Raw genomic sequence first — 18722 nt, 5'->3', positions numbered from 1 at the left:
GTCGCATTCTCATTTTGTCAAAGGCCGCCAATTTCCTCCACTCTCCAAGTCTCTAATCACATTGATATTTTCTCTCTCTCTCTCTTACTTCTCCTTCTATTTTGTGTTGTTCTTCTCCCCCTCTCTCCCAATCACGATCCATCGAAATATTGTCTCTATCAACTCTATACATACATGTAGAAAACACATCTTAAAACAAGTGACAGACTAACATCCGTGTCATGACACCAAGTAAGGTTTGAACAATTCTTTTATTTGTCATAAATCCATCATTACTCAACGCTCAATACATTATTAACATTGCCTTCCACTCATCTCCCCAACATCGACTATGTACTGCCTGAGAATACTAAACAAACATTAAACACGTCACGATTAAACCGTCTGCAGAAAAACAGAAGGGAGTAACTCAATTTAGAGCGCATGGAGAAAAAGATGTACAAATTCAATATCAACTTGTAGATATTGTTCTGCTCCTCTGCATATAATTCACAATTATATATTTGAAACATTGAATGAAATGTGTAAGAAAGGAGTCAATGGTTTTGTTTTAAAGCCCCACTGCACTACTTATAGCTACTTGCGTCCTCTATATAGAAAACGTTGCCTAATCGGTGACCATTGGTCCCCATGATCCCCTTTTTCTTACTTTAATTGAGAGCTGATTTGATGAGATAACTACCTGTCAGTGACCATGCAGGGAGGTCTAATCCCTTCTGGCCAAACTAGTGCAGCGGGGCTTTAAGACGATTCTTTGAACATCCTTCTTGTTCCATGTGCTTCACAGATCCTCCAAATGAGTTAAAGTCCTTCTGTTTCTCAGCAAATGATACATAAATTGAATACTAAACATAATAGAAGCAAGAAGGTGGCTATAGTAATACTCTATAGTGAAAAAAGGACGGGAGAAAATTCAGATGTGCACACTAACTTGACAATGAGGTACACATACAAGCTATAAATCTGAATACTACACGAGATACAAATACAAGCTATACATCTGAATACTATATGAGAGTTCCCAAAGCACACAAATCAAACTGTTGAAAGCTGACAAATAAATTAAACTGCAAATTTAGGAATTTAAATGAAGATAAATACATCTGTACAGTGTTCAAGTCTGTTCACATCACACATTTTCTTATACATGTGTATGCCGTAACATATGTTCTGTCCTGTTTCTGACAATCACAAAATGTTGTCATAAGTCAAATTCGAAATATATTGCATTGCTCTTTCACAAAGTTTGTACGATTGATGAGACACTTTTAGCTCGCTCACCTTACCTCAAAAGAGATATTGCCTTTTTGGAGCTAGAAGGGAATTAACTCTATATACAAATATATGAGTTAACACCTTTCTGTCTCCAAATAAAAGATATTTTCTACTGTTCCATTGTGTAAATTCATTAAGTTCATCAAAACACGTTTACAAATGATCATTAATTGCTGAATCAGTGAGTTTGTAGATGTGTTTGAAAGAAAGATATGCATCAAGTCTACAATGAATAGTAAGTATATATGTGACATCTGAATACAATACAAAGCTTTGGAAAGTGAATGACAAGGAATGATTTACGCATAAGCAATTTCTTAAGAGCGTATTGAAAACAGGCTGCAAATACAAATTAACATGCAGTAAATCAAAGCTAGAATGTGTCATGTGAATGAATTTAAATAATTACAACTGTTTTTAAATTGTACTTTGCACATAATGATTCTTAACAAAATAATATCACAGAGCAGCATCTTAACACTACAATTCATCGATCACTTCAACTTCAATATCCAAACTTAGATCTAAAAAATAAGCATGTAAACTATGTGCAAGAAATTTTAGATTGTCACATTCTACATTAAATAATCATTGTCTAAATCTTACTAAAATGTAAAGAAAATTGATCTAAAGAAGGCTCATTCATGGCATATTCAAGGTATGAATAAAATAGAAAGATCACAAGTTGTGCATCATAAATATGCATGAAGTACAGGTGAATATGCATGAAGTACAAGGTGTATAGTTATGAAGTACAATGTGAATATTGATTAGTACCCTTTAAATGTTCATGGTAAACATGATAAACTTTCATTACTACATCACTTTATATGTAGTCCAACACACAAATTCATGTACATGTCTATTAAATGGAATCCATGTGACATATCATTATGCATATAATTCTATAAAGCTGATTGAATTACATGGGAGAGACCATTTTCGAAATGTAATCAAATTTAATGCATAAATCTTTGTTTATAAGTGCCATGTCAAATCATTTCATTCGCCTAATATGAATAATTGTTCATGTATTTCAATAGTCCAAATGCCAAATCCATACATTAATTGTTGCTAGGAGGGATACACATTATGGCCTGTTCTACATAACAACATGTAATGTATGCAATACAATTATTTGTAACAGGTGACTGAACTAATTTTTAATGAGGCACTTAACATAGAGTTGTGCATTCAATTTGATTACATTACTAAAATAATCTTTTGAGCATTGAGTCTAATATAAACCCCGACTCGTTTTACCACAGTTCTTTCTCTAATTATACAGACTTTGCTTATGATTCATGAAGAGACAAATTCATGTGATGTATATGACAAAGAACAAACATGAAACATGGACTGTATCTTGGGTGCAGGTACAAGGAAAAGGTTTCTTTAGAGGGAGAGTGGAACTTTGTGACATTCAATTAATCAAACATTGAGAGAAATATACATACAACGGTTTATGACACATGACACAGTTGCCAATTTGACATTTTCATGATTGATGATTCGCTTCAATTTCAGAGATGGAGACCATTTGGAGCTCCCAAATAATATCACCCATTTCACATTCAACCCAGTTTATAGGCCAATAGCACAAAGGTTAAGGCGACCAAAGGTTCAGGGGACCGAAAGTCTACCAGCTAAGTCTTGGGAACCTTTGGTGAAAACACTTGGTACCAAAGGATGCCGGAGACCAAAAGTCTACCAGACCAGAGGCTTGGGAACCTTTGGTCTTGAAAACACTTGGAACCAAAGGATGTAAGGGACTGAAAGTATACCAGACCCAAGTCTTGGACACCTTTGGTCTTGAAAACGCTTGGTATCAAGTGAGTATTAGACCAATTACATGAAACAAGTCCCTGGCCCATCATCTTTCAAGTGGGACTAGAAGTACATCCACAATAGTGACAATATCATACAAATATTTACCTTATTTGTTGTATTTCATCCCCCCCCCCCTCCCCCTGCCATGTAATATTTGTGACAAAGTCATACTCAATTTCATTCTGCATTAATGTATAATTTTTTGATCTTAGCACCTATAAAACAAAATTCAACTCCATTTTGCATCAGAATTAATACAACTATGAAATCAAGTACTGATAATCATTATCATCATCATCATAATAATATCTACTTGTATGATACTTCTATCTGCCATTTATACATGTATTAATATCTACACATCATGGGCCATAACAACCACTTGCAACGGCCAGCAATTATAAAATTAATATCATACAAACCTCCTGGAATTTTAGATCACAGAACAGAATTTTACACAGTTATGGGTCAGCAAAATTATTCAGAAAATCCTTAGATTTTTACAAATTTCTTTTGTAAAAACTGCAGATCATATTACTGACACTAAATATAAATCAGTGGCTGCTATCAGTCTGAAAATTCTTTTCATCATTAAACATTAATATGAATGAAAATATTTTAGAAGTTTTATTATCAAATATGAAAATGTCATTAAAATTATATAGTTGTAGAGCAATTCATAATTTTGTTTATTCCCCTTTTTATCTAAATCTTGATCACAGCATACACAGTATCCCTCATTCCGAGTCTTTTAAATATCCTGTTTATTCATATGAATACACTAAGCCATCCCTTAGGTATATGGAGCATGCTGGTAACATATTTTCTCTATATTGTTATATCTTAATAAATCTTTATATAGTTGCTACTTTTTTTGGTAATAAAGCTGTATAGAGCAGAACGTTTAACAAAAATAATTTTGCCAAACTTAATGAATTGTACATTCATGAATTGTATATAAATAATATTTTGTATGATATGTTACAACAGAATACATGTACATTTGTAAATATACATGCACTTAAAAGTAAACAATACATTTCTAGTAAAAAATAAAGTTTTGTGTTTCTAGTAAAATAAAGTTTTGTGAAATGTAAAAGAATTGTCGTATGTGGATTTTGTTATGTTTTTTCTAGATGCATCTATACGAATTGAAACAAATCACCTTATGTTAGAACAAAGATGTTCCAGTGTACAGGACAAAAGGTCTGTGTCCTGTTAAACCTTCTCTTAATCTAAAATAAACTATAAAGTAATGTCATTTACATTTACCTTTCCTCTTAATTCACACACATAATATACATGTCCATTCAGGCATATCATGAAACCTAACTCTTCACAAGCCTCCTTTTGATTGAAGAATAAGAATCAGCTGAACAAATAAAGGTGAAAAGCAAACTCTATCCTCTGTCTAAAAGTACAATATTTTGTGTACATTTAACAGTTTTTTCTTGGTGATATATACTTTAGCCAACACCAATATATAAATAAAAAACAATTCTTTTTCTTTCTTAGTTACCCTGATTAATCTTAGTCTCGGTCAAACAAGCCTTCATTGACCACCTGTCAATAAAGACCACTTCTTCTGTCTCCATAAATCTTAACAAGGTAATTACCTATAGATATAAACTATGTCTCTATTCGTCCAATAATAACAATAATAATAGTGAGGTTTGTATAGCGCTCATATCTGTCATACCTGACACTCCTGGCGCTCCCGATTATTACAGCGGCTTTAGCATGGCTGCCATTACGGTGCTCTAGCATTTCAATGAATTAATTCCTGCCAGGTATTCCTTTACATCACCTGGGACAAGTGTGGCAAATGTAGCTTAATGTCTTTAAAGGACATTGGTGCCGCGGTGGGACTTGAGCCGCGGACCTTGTGATCCACAGTCCATGACGTATCTACTCGACTACAACACCTCTAAATGGCAAACAATATTTCTCAGTTAGATACAGTGAAACCTGCTTTAGCCTCCACCTTTGTATAAAGACCACATTTTAATTTTTCCCTTGACAATTGTTTCTCTAACAAACCTGTACTAAAGGAACCTGTTCATAAAGACCATCTGCCTATAAAGACCACTTTTCTTGTCTCCCTTGTGTGATCTCTATAAACAGGTTTCACTGTACCTTAACAACCACTAGTATATAACATCTCATTAATATTTGGGTGGTCTTTCTAAACAGGTTCCACTGTAGTGAGGATGCTTCATGACGTGTCAATCAAGCATGGTGTACACCATTGAGCACTCCACATCAAGTCACCTGTCATCATTTATTTCTACCAGACGATCCAGCACTGCCTTGTCTTCTTGAGGCAGCACCTGAAGATTAAAACAAAAAAACATTTTCCAAATAACAAACTTTCGTAGAAACATGATCGCAAATACTAAAATTAAATCCAATGTCAATGTGTAATGCTTCTCTCTACATTAACATTATTCATTGTTATGATCAGCTAAAAAGTGTTGACCTCTGCCCTGTTCGGTGCCACACCTTGTTCTCCATATATGGACAGGTAAGCGGTAACCATAACTATTGTGGTTGGAGCATTAGCTTTACTGTCAGTGGCAGCGGTGGGATTAGAATAATCAAGGACAATACCACTAGACTATTGCGATCTTGGGTGTGTTTCCCAAAGATCCTAAGTCTAAATTAACTCTAAGTTTTTTGGACTCAAACATTATGGAGAGCCATTTGTAGCCTTAAAATAAAATATATTCAAAAGCAATATTTTAGACTTCTTACATTCCACATCAAGAACATAAAATCTCCTTGATAATACCAAAAATGAATGATTTGAATCAACATTTTATGCCTTTTAAAATAACTTTTACAAAATATTTTTAAAGATGCTAACAGCTTTCCATAATTGTTAAGTCCAACTTAGGATCTTTGTGAAACACCCCCCTGTGATCCTTCTGATCACCCCTTATACATTGGGCCCCCCTCCCAAAAAAGAACAGAAGAAAAAAACCTAGCATACTTTCAATAATATGGTTTAAAATTGACTGGTACCAGCAGAAGGAGAAATTTTCACACAAAAAATGATACCAAGATTGACAAATTTTGTTGAGGGAGTTTTGTTTTAGGGAATTTTTTGTGAAGAAAGGTTGGATTTCAAAAGTGTAAAGTATGCTGGAGTTATAGCAGTTATCTTGCACTTCATAATTACACTTGACTACGAATGTCATTACCAGATTCATTCACTCAGGCATAATGCATATGACATACTTTTCACTAGATTGATATGTCTCGAACATCCAACAATTAAACGACTTATAAAGAAAATTGATGAGAGAGAGATGAAGAAAGTTCACACAATCACATAAAAAATATCATCTTTAAAAAAAAGAAATAGCAATTCCATTGTTGTAGGCCTTTTTGATGTTCACCTTCACGAGTTGAATATTCCTGTATGTGATAAAGTTATTATTATTAAATATCAGTTTTCTAAAGCAAAACCGTGCATGTTAATTCACTGCAAATTGGAAGCATTAATATCATGATGACACATGACAGATGACACAGAACAGGAGGAAGGATGATTATATATGTGTGAATTAAAGAAGACAAACTTATAAAAGTAATAATTAGAAGCAGTAACTGAAGTAGCACCAACAGTTGAAATAATTGAGTAATTTCATTTTTATGAGTAGTAAAATATGTCAGCACATACTACATGTAATTTGACCATCAAGGCCAAGGCTAAGGCACACAAGACCAAGACCAAGGCTAAGGCATACAAGACCAAGGCTAAGGCAAACAAGACCAAGACCAAGGCCAAGGCATACAAGACCAAGACCAGGGCTAAGGCAAACAAGATCAAATCCAAGGCTAAGGCATACTAGACCTAGACCAAGGCCAAGCATCAAGGCACTTCAATACCGACTACTGTATCTGCATTGTAGTGGCATGAAATAGCAACATCTGCGTACCTCATGTAATATAGAATACAGTGCAAATTTAAGCAGAAGGTAACAGCAAACCGGTAACAAAAAATGTTATACAGGGTGTAAAAGCTCAACAACAAAAAATTTAAAGAAAAAAAAAAGGAAAAAAAAAGTTCAAAAAGGAGTGATGTGAAGTGCATCGGAACTCTGGTAGCAGACTAGTCTTACTCTGAGGCTTCCTATGAATGGGTGATACTTGGTCCGCTCTCACACCTTCAGTTGCATGGTGGGATAAAAGATATCATTTTGAAATCAAAGAGAGAATAAATTTATGCAGGAGAAAATTTACAATAAATACGAAATTCCTATATCAAAGCTGCTAAATAAAAGCTATAATTCAGCACATTATTTCCTATGACTCGTTTATGTTTCTCAGGAATGTGCGATGTTACTGAAATATAAAAATGCAATTACTTTCATGGATCATATCTCAAACTTTTGCAACCATTCTTTAACTTGTAACATATTGAGTCAATGTTTGTAGTAAAACATGAGCTTAATAGAGCCAGTGTGTACATGAATACCTCTTGTTTAAAACTGCGATGATCTTGAACAAAACGTTGTACATACTTTCGAATAGACCTGTAATAAAGGTACAGCTTACAGTGTACTGTTAATTTTCATAGATCAAAAATTCCTACACAACTCTTCTAGACTCACAGACATCATTAATCAACATCTTGCCAAAGCAGGAATGTAGTATTTTGATAGCAAAGACTTCAAACCCTTCACGAAGTAACTATATAATTACAGTATATATAACATGTACATAACTTATCTCTATTACATGAATGTATTACAATAATGTGCAAGTGTTCCATGTGCAGTAACTACTTCTGTACATCCAAGTTAATGTTAAAGCATTATCATGAATGAATCTCAATAAGTATATATACTTGTTGAAGAAGATATACTCTAAGCTATTCTTTATTTCATATTTATAAATATATACATAAAGATTGGCCTCCCTTTCAGTCAACAGACTTTTAATTTAATAAAAACATGATTATTTTTTTTATTTTTATACCAAATCAGTTTGTTAAATCCTGTGACCTACTAAAGTGCTGTGCAGTGCATGTCAACATATGTTAGCATCATGGTCAATGTTTGTTAGTATGCAGCACTGCAGTCTTAAACCTTACTTGCTGCAGATGCTGGTGGACTCCTATCGAATTCCCCTGGGCTCACAACTGATCTTACACCTACAAAGAATAGAACTCAAGTTTTAATTTTCTCCAGTCCTCAACGCTAAGCACTCAGGTTTCATGTTATAAACTGAAATAAAGAAATGCTTTAGATGTTACATTATTCTGATTTTTTTTCCCTTCTTGTTCTTCTTGTTCTACTTCTTCGTCTTCTTGTTCTTCTCCTTCTTGTTCTTCTTGTTTTTCTCTCAATTTTTCTTCTTGTTCTTCTTGTTCTTTTTCTTTCAATTTTTGTTCTTCTTGTTCTTCTTGTTCTTCCTTCTTCTTCCACTACTAACTCTAATTCTTCTAATTCTAGAGCCAAAAGGGCATTAACTAAAAGAATTTTACATACCGGTACAGCTAATGCCCTTATGGCTTTCATATGTAGACTACTAGAAATGGGGTATATGGGGATGAATTATATAGAGCTTTCTCAACTGTTGCACCATGTTTATAAAATCAATTACCAGCTCAAATACAGTCCTTAGAAATTCTTGATTCTTGATTCTAACCTAAAGACATTTCTGTTGTATGAACACATTTTTTTGTTGGAGTGTTATCTTTACTGTCATGGTGGCAGCGGTGGGATTCTTCTTCCAAATTTCTTAATTTCACAATGCGCCTCAGAATAGTCTACTAGATAGATGGCGCAATATAAGTGCATTTTATTATTATTATCATTATTATATGGAACTAGACTGGGTAGGTAGAGAATGATTACTTTTGACGGAGCCTAGTCTGGATCTGGAGTAGTTGGAGGGTGTGCTTCCGTGATCACTGATGTAAATACTGATGGAACTCTCAGGCGTAGCCAACGCATCTAGAAATCAAGTTTATATCATATTAATGACAATGAAACAATGAGGATGATAGAGATGGAGAGAGGGAGTGGGAGAGAGAGAGACAGATGGAGAGAAAAAGAGACAGACAGACAGAGACAGAGTATATATCATATTAATGTCAATGAAACAATGAGAAAGATAGAGAGAGAGATGGAGACAGAGACAGAGGGAGAGAGACAGATGGAGAGAAAGAGAGAGAGAGAGAGACAGACAGACAGAGACAGAGTATATATCATATTAATGACAATGACACAATGAGAAAGATAGAGAGAGAGAGAGAGAGAGATGGAGACAGAGACAGAGGGAGAGAGACAGACAGAGACAGTATATATCATATTAATGACAATGAAACAATGAGAAAGATAGAGAGGGAGAGACAGAGACAGAGTGAGAGAGACAGATGGAGAGAAAGAGAGACAGACATGACAGAGTATATATCATATTAATGACAATGAAACAATGAGAAAGATAGAGAGGGAGAGACGGAGACAGAGACAGAAACAGGGAGAGAGAGACAGAGCAAAGAAATAATTAGAAAGAGAGACAGACAGACAGAGCAAAGAAACAATGAGAAAGAGAGAGGCGGAAAGACAGACAGACAGAGACAAAACAATGATAGAGAGAGAGAGAGAGAGAGAGAGGGAGAGAAAGACAGACAAACAGAGATAAAGAAACAATGATAAAGATAGAGAGAGGGGGAGAGAAATACAGACAGAGACAAAGAATGAGGCAGAGGAACAGGAAAAGAGTTAGCAATAGGAAAGAAAGATAAATGGAGAGAGAGAGAGAGAGAGCAAGCAAGAATGAAGAGAAAGAGTAATAGAAGAGAGATGTCACATCAGAAAAATTCACGAAAGTGATTGGAATCAATTAACTTCATATCCTTTAGTACAAGTTTTCTTTCATCTATGTAAAAGTGTGTGAAATAATAAGAAAAACCCAAATTGTGGCTGTATGATCGTTTTGCAAGCAGAATATAATTTTGTTATGCTTGCGAATGCAGACAAAAATACATGAAAATGATTGCTTTAACACCATAGTCAACATATAACTCACTGCAAAAAAAAATGAAAGTATAAAATAAAGCCTGCCATATTTAAAATGTGTTTTTATTTTCAACCAAGCAGCTGTTGATACATCTATGCATATTTGAGTACATGCCCTAACACCAATGAAATATTACATCACAGCATAGCATGTTGAACCATTTAGTCATCCAGTAGTTCTTTTGGTTGTCCTCCCTGTTAGTAACAGCGATATACATGGCAAGATATATGTGGTTAGTGAGTCACTCTCTTACAGCTACCTTCTCTTGAGGGAGGGTGACTCAACGCTGGAAGAGCTTGATCTGTCAACTCCACATTTTCCACAGGAGGAAGTGTCTGAGCATTACGTTTCCCTGATTGACCGAGAGGGTGAAAAAATAACATGTATAGACTTGACAAATAAAGTAGCTCTAAACTTCAAATATTGGGTAAAAAAAAGGAAGAGTTGGGACAGGAAATGATGTGAATATGACTGTAACAATACTACCTTGACCAGAAAATAAAGGTATGAATAAACATATGTAATTCAGTGAAAGAGACATGCGATATGCAGAAAAACCGAAATAAAAATAAATTATAAATGCATGCAAACTTTGAAGACTAATCAAATAATAATGGGCAGAGAGGTCAACACATTTATCTAAAGTGACAGCTTGGCAAAAGGAGCACAAAGTAAAATGACTGTGTAAGAAATACATTTTTTACATACATAATGTCAATATCAATAACACAGGGCTGAAAGATTGTTATGAATGATTGAGCATCATGTAGTAAATGAAGACGGAGAGAAATACCGGAGTGTTGGCTCAGTCAGTAGAGCGTCCGCCTCACAACCAGGAGGTCGTGGTTCGAACCCGGGCCGCGTCATACCAAAAGACGTGAAAAGATGGGAGTTGCTGCTACCTTGTTTGGCGTTCAACAATAAGGGATAGAGCAACGTCGATCTGGCGCTGCTCAGTGGCTGCCGGGCTCACGATCAATATTGGGCAAAAAGAATTTCCGTTTCGGTTTAATAAAATTGGGAGTGGACTAAAAAGATTATTATTACTTTTATTATTATTAATATTACAATGCCGATCCATTAACTGATTTCGGGACAATTTTGGAGGTGTTTGACTTACTCTGTCTGCTTGTTCCTGTGCCTGGTCTGCTAAGGGGAGGGGAATCGGATGATTTGATAGGAGGGGGCGGGGTCATGCCCCTGCTCGCTGGTCTATTTCCTGGCTCCGGAGTTCTTGGGATCTTGGGCTTGCTCCCAAAGGCATTGTCATACTCTCCAACTCTGAGGAGGATAAATATATTTACAAAATAGAATTACGTTGGTCAGAATAACTAGAGTGATATTTTGAAATAACAATATCAATGAAAAATTTAATAATAATATTATAAAAATAATAATAATAATATTAATAATAAATAATAATAAAAGTAAAAACAAGTGTTTGACAAATATATCTACAATTACTAAGGTCATAATAACTAGTGTGATGTTCTAAAATTAAGAAAACACACCCAAGTTTTATTTAAGCCAGAGTGGTGGTGTGATAAAATTTTAATTTTGGGACGACAAAGCTTTAACAGCTGAAATATTTTTCTGTGATTGCCAATAGATATGAATGTTTCATTTGAGGTAAATTCTTGAAATGAATGAATGTTAAAAAAGCTAATGACCCACCTGCCAGTGAATTTATTTTTGACTGGTGTGGCTAGTTTGTCTGGGTGGGGTTGAGCTGGTTCAGACTCGTTCTCTTCCGATGGATCTCCTGATAAATCACAAAAAACAATAGATTAGATGGATCATTAATTCTTATAGAAATAATAGAACGTAGAAGTTTACCAATTACCTTCAAAGATAATTCATAAGTGTACGAATCACTATTGACGAGTACCAATCACCTTATAAGAAAATTTGTGTACACAAAGAATATATAAAATCAATCTTAAAAAACTAAAATCTGGCATCCTATGAGCTATGAAAAAGAAGAATATGAAGAATAACATGAAACCTGACACACATAGTCAGACTTAGGTTCAGCATGATCCTTTTTCTATGAGTAGGTGTATGGGTGCATCAAGTAGTCTTTACACAAGTTACTTTTATATTAATTGATAGAGTATTTCAACTTGCAATATCTCTTTATAGAAGTTTTATTTTGGGAGCTCATATTTTGAAAATTGGAGATCAGTACCTTAAACCTTAAAAGGATGCAGAAATAATAATATTATTTCATTTTCTCATATTTAGACATATCTATGAAATTATAACAGTACTTTAATACAACACATAAGGTTATATAAATCTACAGAAGCTTCCACTATAATGCTTAACCACCTTATTCTCTGTATGCGTGACCACCCCTTTAAAAGAGGATATGATAATGAACGAATGTCATTTACCTGACGCTGCTGGCTCATGTGCTGAAGCACCTCGTTGAGCTTGGGCTGATCCTGCTCGGCTTCCACTACTCGTCTGAGGTCTAGAGATCTACAAACATCACAACACAATACGCCATCTTAGTAATAATCTTTGTTAAAGTGACTCAGTAATATTGCCTCAGATTCTGAAACAAAATCCTGGATTTAGCTCATGCTGCACTCATAATTACAAACCTTTAGGTCGGTCAGGAATCCCATGACTTTTACAAGCCGATCGCCTGTCTGATTATCAAGATAGGCCTACTTATGATTGGAAATCAAAATTTAATTTTTTTGTTTTCCTAACGGTTTTTATTACACTACAGTCTATTGGGGAAAATGAGTATGGTAAAAACTGGTCACTAAAAGACTTTTACTTTTTTGAGGCACTTCATGATAATTTTGAAGCGCAATTATTTTAGGGCTTCAATGTTACACCATATCACAGACACTGGTAACACGTAAAGCCATGCATCTCAGATTTAACATCGTTAAACAATGCTTTTAAGTTCTTCATTACAAATTATTTCGTTCGCATTTTACAAATAAATGTATTTCAATTGTCAGAATGCAAATTGCATGCATTATTTGTTGCTAGGTAGGACAAATACTACGACTTGCCTATTAAATTGACTATTGAATTAACATTTATTTGTAAGAGGTGAACGAAAGAATTTGTAACGAGGCACTTAACAAAGATTTATCCAGTATATTTGATTACATTACAAAAATGGCCCTTTCCACTGCAACTTTCGAATTAATATGCAACAACTTTTATATGAAAATAAACTGTATATTCCCTCAAACGCTGTACATGATAACATTAATCATCACCATCAACCATAATATTATTATAATATACATGCATGTATAATTACAATACTGGTAGGTAAATTTCATGAAACGAGAAAAACATAACATTTTGTTGAAAGAATGTAAATGTAATATAAGCAAACAGAAAGTATTACTGTTGCCAATTTAAAGATCGAACACTGATTTAATTAGCTGTAAAGAATATGGCTTGCCTCTACCAGATTAAATGAAAAAGATTGAAACCGTAATTGTGCGTACTGAAAGTTAAACAAGAGTAATGAAAGAGAAAGAATAATTGAAGAGGAAGAGAGAGAGAGAGAGAGAGAGAGAGAGAGAGAGAGAGAGGAAGACAAAAGAAAGAAAATAAGACTAAAGAAATTATTTTTTACCTGACCATTTGTACCACTGGGATGTGAGGGCTCCATAACACTAGAAGAAAAGAAATGAATCAAGTCAACAGCTCTCTATTGTCAGACACTTACATTCCAAGGGTAAAGAACACATATGTATCAAAGTCATTTAAATGATTAAATAACATTATTGTGAAAATGCATTATGTAAGAAACTCTATAGGTTTTATTTTGAAATAATGGCCATGAATCAAAGTTTTTAACAAAATATGACCCCAGGACATTTTCAGTTTAATCATATATTGAAACAGTAACATGTGAAAAGTTTTTGCATTCTTCAAATACATATACACAATTTACTGTTTCTCCCAGTGTGTGGATGATATAAGTGCACTTACACTGTATACACACTAAGCCTTGGCCCTGTTTCATCAAACTTGTTATCAATGACAAATGCTATATTTCTATGACAAATTTGCTCTCAGCCAATCAAATGCCACAATTTCAGTAGATTATAACAGCTATTGTAACTTGTTATTGATAACAAGTTATGTGAAACAGGGCCATGTAGGTAGAAACGGGTTAAAATAAAAAAAATAATAGATGAAGTTCTTACCTTTGTTTACTGGTAGGCCTTGTGGATTGCGGACTTCCACTTCTTGAAGCTGTTCTTCCATCCTACATCAGAAGAAATGTACATGTTCATGAATCTACATCAACCCGTGTACACGTCAACTCCTGTCTTATCGATCTGGTTTTCTATCTTCACCTACTGACAGGATTCATTTTTTTATTTGTTGTATGATCGGTATTCATTTGATGAGTGAGTTTTTATATCCATGCATACTCTTAAACGTTTAACACTGTGACCTGAAGCTTTTGTGATTAAAATCTTCAAAGGGATTCACCTTTGATGTGTTGATTGTTCTTTATCAGTCCCAAATATCTTCAATATTAACTTTTTCTACACCATTGAATGTATATGCTTTTATCTACGATTATCATTTATTTCTTTGTTAAATTATGTTTTACTTTAATTTGAAGAAAGCAAAACTTAATTGGAGATGTTGACCAGAAAGCAGCTATTCCGGACTCACCTAATAGTTATTTTATTCTGGTAGAGCACTTATCACATTCCAATCATTCCGCTTTAGTTCTAACAACCTTTATCCCCTTATCAACAGATAAATCCTACCAGGTACCGAATATGCCAGTTTCGTAATGTAATCAAATTTAATGCACACGTCTATGTGAAGTCCCTATATGTTACATGTTGTTAGGTAGGGCAAACCAGGTTTATTCTACCTAGCATCAACTAATGCATGCAATTCGCATTCTGACTATTGAGATATAATTATTCGTAATAGGTGAATCAAATAATTTGTATGGAGGCACTTCACAACGATGTGTGCATTAAATTTAGTTACATTACCGAAACGAAATATGACTACACCTGGGTAAAGCATGGCAAATGCAGGTCCTCGTTCTTGCCAGAGGACATTGGTATCATACCAGCTCTCAAACAAATGGCCTTCACATCTCAAGACAAATGTTTGGGCCACTTTACAATAACAACTCTACTCATCCACATACAGAATACCAGGGCCTGTTGCATAATGACAATTACCATGGTAACAGGACTCAACAGCCAATCAAAATCAAGGTTTCCATGGTAGTTACCATTGATGGCAAAGTTACCATCAATGGTAAGTTTTGTGTAACGGGCCCCAGTTTGTCTCCTGCTGTTCTTGATGTGATTTAGCTGCTTCAGCTTTATATAGATCCTATACTCGTGATAACTTACCCACATATAATATGCCATGAGTAGTTTTTCTCCTACTAGTTCTCCGTCCTGTACTGTGATGACCTCAGCTTTATCAAGGTCAGCTTCCATAGCATCTTGGTCTTGGTCCTCCTACAAACAATAGAAAAATCCACATCATTATGGACTCTTCACAACTTCATTTTCTTATACAGTAAGCTTGCGGTTGCACCATGTGAGAGAGGGGGAAGATTGGGGAGACCTGGAAAGGACTCTCTGTAATCTTTCTTTCTTGAGTGTGTGCAGTTCTGAAAAGTACTGTTGGTAGTCTTGAAAAAGATTGTTGGTTATCTTTCTTAGCTTAAATTGATTTTCTGTTTCTTGTTTATACATACGTATACCTACCAACCTTTTATGTTCACAGCAGTAATTAGGAATCTCTCATGGCAAAATTAGGAATACAGTCAATTTTGTAAATATTTTGCACAGAGCTTTTGAGAAAAAGAGAGGAATCCAGGGTTCTAACTTAAATTTGAAGACCCAAAAGTAGGAATCATTCCTCCAAAATATATGTACAATGTAGGAATGGTTGGCAGCTATGCATTTATGATGCAATATATGAACAATTGCCTTTCCTTTACAGACATTTACAAACTCTTGATTAGCACTCTTACATTAAAACATTGAAACATCAATATCAATATCTTAATGACACCCTCCAATATATAAATATCAGCTTTTAACCTTTGCTTGACAACTGACAAATAGAAACTAATTATTCCCAAATCCAGATCCTCATCTACTGAATTTTTTTTGACAATGGGTGCTTGAAACCATGAAACAACATCACACTTTCATCAGATGTTTAACCTGTCCTGCCTCTTTCAAAAGATCCCTTATAACATAATTCTTTCCTTAGTAACTTAATTTGATTTACTACTTTTTATGAATCTATGTATTTCATGTTTCTCTTCACACTCTGTTATATTGTATTTTTTTTTTTAGAGCTCATAAATGATCAATAGTATCATTATCAACATCAATAATCAGTTGATTGATATAACTAAATAAAAATCTAATTACATACAGACAAAAATTAAAAAATACCCAATGGAAAAACTGAAGAACATAATACATTAATTTTTTTCTGATTCTAAGTTGCAATGAGGTCTGAAAGCCTGTTACCACATCGCTCTTATAAAACACAGCTCTGTCCCTTTACGGGAGTCAACATAATTTGTATTAGATTAAATTCATGTAGCAAATCATGGCTCTAAAATAGTCCTGTTTACAAGACTTATTTTCTACAGATGTTACACTTTTAAGCATTATTAAATGTAGACCAGGATACTCCTTGCCTATACAGAATCTACGCAAATTGTTAAATAAAAACAAACCTCGTCCTCATCATCCTCGTCATCTGAATCCACCTCGTCTCCTATCACATCTGTAGAAAGAATATATAAATGTACAAAGATTACAGAAGGAACAATGTATCATTTGAATTGCCAATGCTGATTTGTGCACTGTTTCCCTATTTCCCTATAACATCTTGTGTTTTCCAAAAGAAGTTTTAAAAAAATACAAAAACAAAACAAAACAAACAACAACAAGAAACATAATGTTAGAATTAAATAAAACTTTGTTATTGATGTACAAATTTATTATTCTTTTAAACATGTCAGTCAATGAATATTTGTTGTTATCTTGCTGCCCGAATAATGTTAGTCAAATTCTGTGCATTATTGTAGGTGACACAAGTACCTTTTCTGAAAACACATGTACATATGGGAATTAAATGAAATTAAGCATTTATCATCCATTTGGAAATTCGTTTTCCACTGGTAAAAAGTTTAAAGATCAGTTTACAAAAAGAAATAGTCATAATCATAGACAATTACAGTAATGGTAAAATAGCTTTGGTTGGGTAAGTTAAAGGAAATCAGTTTTGTATGATGAGGATGCCAAAAGAGCAAGAGAGTAGAAGAAAAGATCATAGAATACAGTACCAAGCAAGATGTACATGTATGATAATATTGAAAAGAATCATAAAAGATAACAGACCACAGACCTGAGTTGAGTTGTTTGATGATGAAATGAATTTGTCTGTTCATTTCTGGTGTATCCTCTTTTATGAAACATTTCAAGATCTCCTCCATACCCTGTACATAAACAAAATGAATATCTTTATATGGGCATACATTATGTGATCCTTTCAAAATATAGCAGGGTATGCATTATTTAATGAAATGGTATGTAGTAGAGGGGTCGTGGTCCATGATGTACATGCAATAACATGATATTTTGATGTGTTCCCCTTTAAATTGCATAACAAACAACCTTGACTCTGCAAAACCGCTGCATTTTGTGATGACGTTAAGTGTATTACGCTTCAGATTTCTCTTTCTTATAACACAGAGCTCAGTGAAAATGCAAAAGTCCTTAGTTGCGCGCAGTTGCCGTTCATTCGACATGTTTTAAACTAGATGGACCTTCGACCGCGCGCAGTCGAAAATGATGCCTCCGCCATGGAGCAATTTTACAAACCAAAACAGAAGCGAGCTATTTTTGCATTCATCATGAGCCCTGTGACTTCTGACATTTGACCTCATTACCCCAAAATCTAATCAGTTCATTGGCTCTGCAAGATATATACATGACCCAAGTTTGGCGGGAATCCATCAAGGGTTCTTGAGATAAAGCAATCACAAGCTATTTTTGCATACATAATGAGTCCTGTGACCTTTGACCTTGAATCTCGTGACCCCAAAATCTAATCAGTTCATTGGCTCTGCAAGATACATACATGACCCAAGTTTGGCGGGAATCCATCAATGGGTTCTTGAGATAAAGCAATCACAAGCTATTTTTGCATACATAATGAGTCCTGTGACCTTTGACCTTGAATCTCGTGACCCCAAAATCTATTCAGTTCATTGGCTCTGCAAGATACATACATGACCCAAGTTTGGCGGGAATCCATCAATTGGTTCTTGAGATAACGCGATCACGAGAATGGGACGTACGTACGTATGAACGGACGGACGGACAACCCGAAAACATAATGCCTCGGGCTACTTTGTAGCGGAGGCGTAAATAAGCCATAGCTCTTCTACTGTGGTTTACCACGCCATATCTGAACAAGCCTTTGCATCACTTAAAGCATTCAAGGGATTAGTTCCTAACAGGTTCTCAGTATTCTACACCAGGGTTTGAACTTTAGAGACAACTATAGAATAAAAT

At 34.6% G+C, this 18722-nt stretch overlaps 1 protein-coding gene across 3 annotated transcripts in view; it reads right to left on the bottom strand.

Annotated features, from left to right (window-relative positions):
- Nucleotides 1-5285: 5285 nt before the first annotated feature.
- The window catches only part of LOC579634 (lisH domain-containing protein ARMC9), a 33753-nt gene continuing 20316 nt past the window's right edge, over nucleotides 5286-18722 (bottom strand). The window contains exons 17-28 of one of the 3 annotated variants that reach the window (XM_030987152.1): nucleotides 17551-17641; nucleotides 16877-16926; nucleotides 15522-15632; nucleotides 14334-14395; nucleotides 13757-13796; nucleotides 12537-12624; nucleotides 11815-11902; nucleotides 11261-11421; nucleotides 10400-10492; nucleotides 8973-9071; nucleotides 8207-8266; nucleotides 5286-5435 (exon numbers count right to left, since the gene is read on the bottom strand). In XM_030987152.1, coding sequence (XP_030843012.1) covers nucleotides 5383-5435; nucleotides 8207-8266; nucleotides 8973-9071; nucleotides 10400-10492; nucleotides 11261-11421; nucleotides 11815-11902; nucleotides 12537-12624; nucleotides 13757-13796; nucleotides 14334-14395; nucleotides 15522-15632; nucleotides 16877-16926; nucleotides 17551-17641 — 996 coding nt within the window. In that variant the 3' untranslated portion in view covers nucleotides 5286-5382. The remainder of the gene's footprint in view (nucleotides 5436-8206; nucleotides 8267-8972; nucleotides 9072-10399; nucleotides 10493-11260; nucleotides 11422-11814; nucleotides 11903-12536; nucleotides 12625-13756; nucleotides 13797-14333; nucleotides 14396-15521; nucleotides 15633-16876; nucleotides 16927-17550; nucleotides 17642-18722) is intronic. The other 2 variants (XM_030987153.1, XM_030987154.1) reach the window with 2 other exon arrangements.

The sequence above is a fragment of the Strongylocentrotus purpuratus genome, unplaced genomic scaffold (genome assembly GCF_000002235.5).
Source record: "Strongylocentrotus purpuratus isolate Spur 01 unplaced genomic scaffold, Spur_5.0 spur5_scaffold_16, whole genome shotgun sequence".
Classification (NCBI taxonomy): Eukaryota; Metazoa; Echinodermata; class Echinoidea; order Camarodonta; family Strongylocentrotidae; genus Strongylocentrotus; species Strongylocentrotus purpuratus.
The sequence above is the reverse complement of the archived record's forward strand: the minus strand, read 5'-3'. Positions and strand labels throughout refer to the sequence as shown.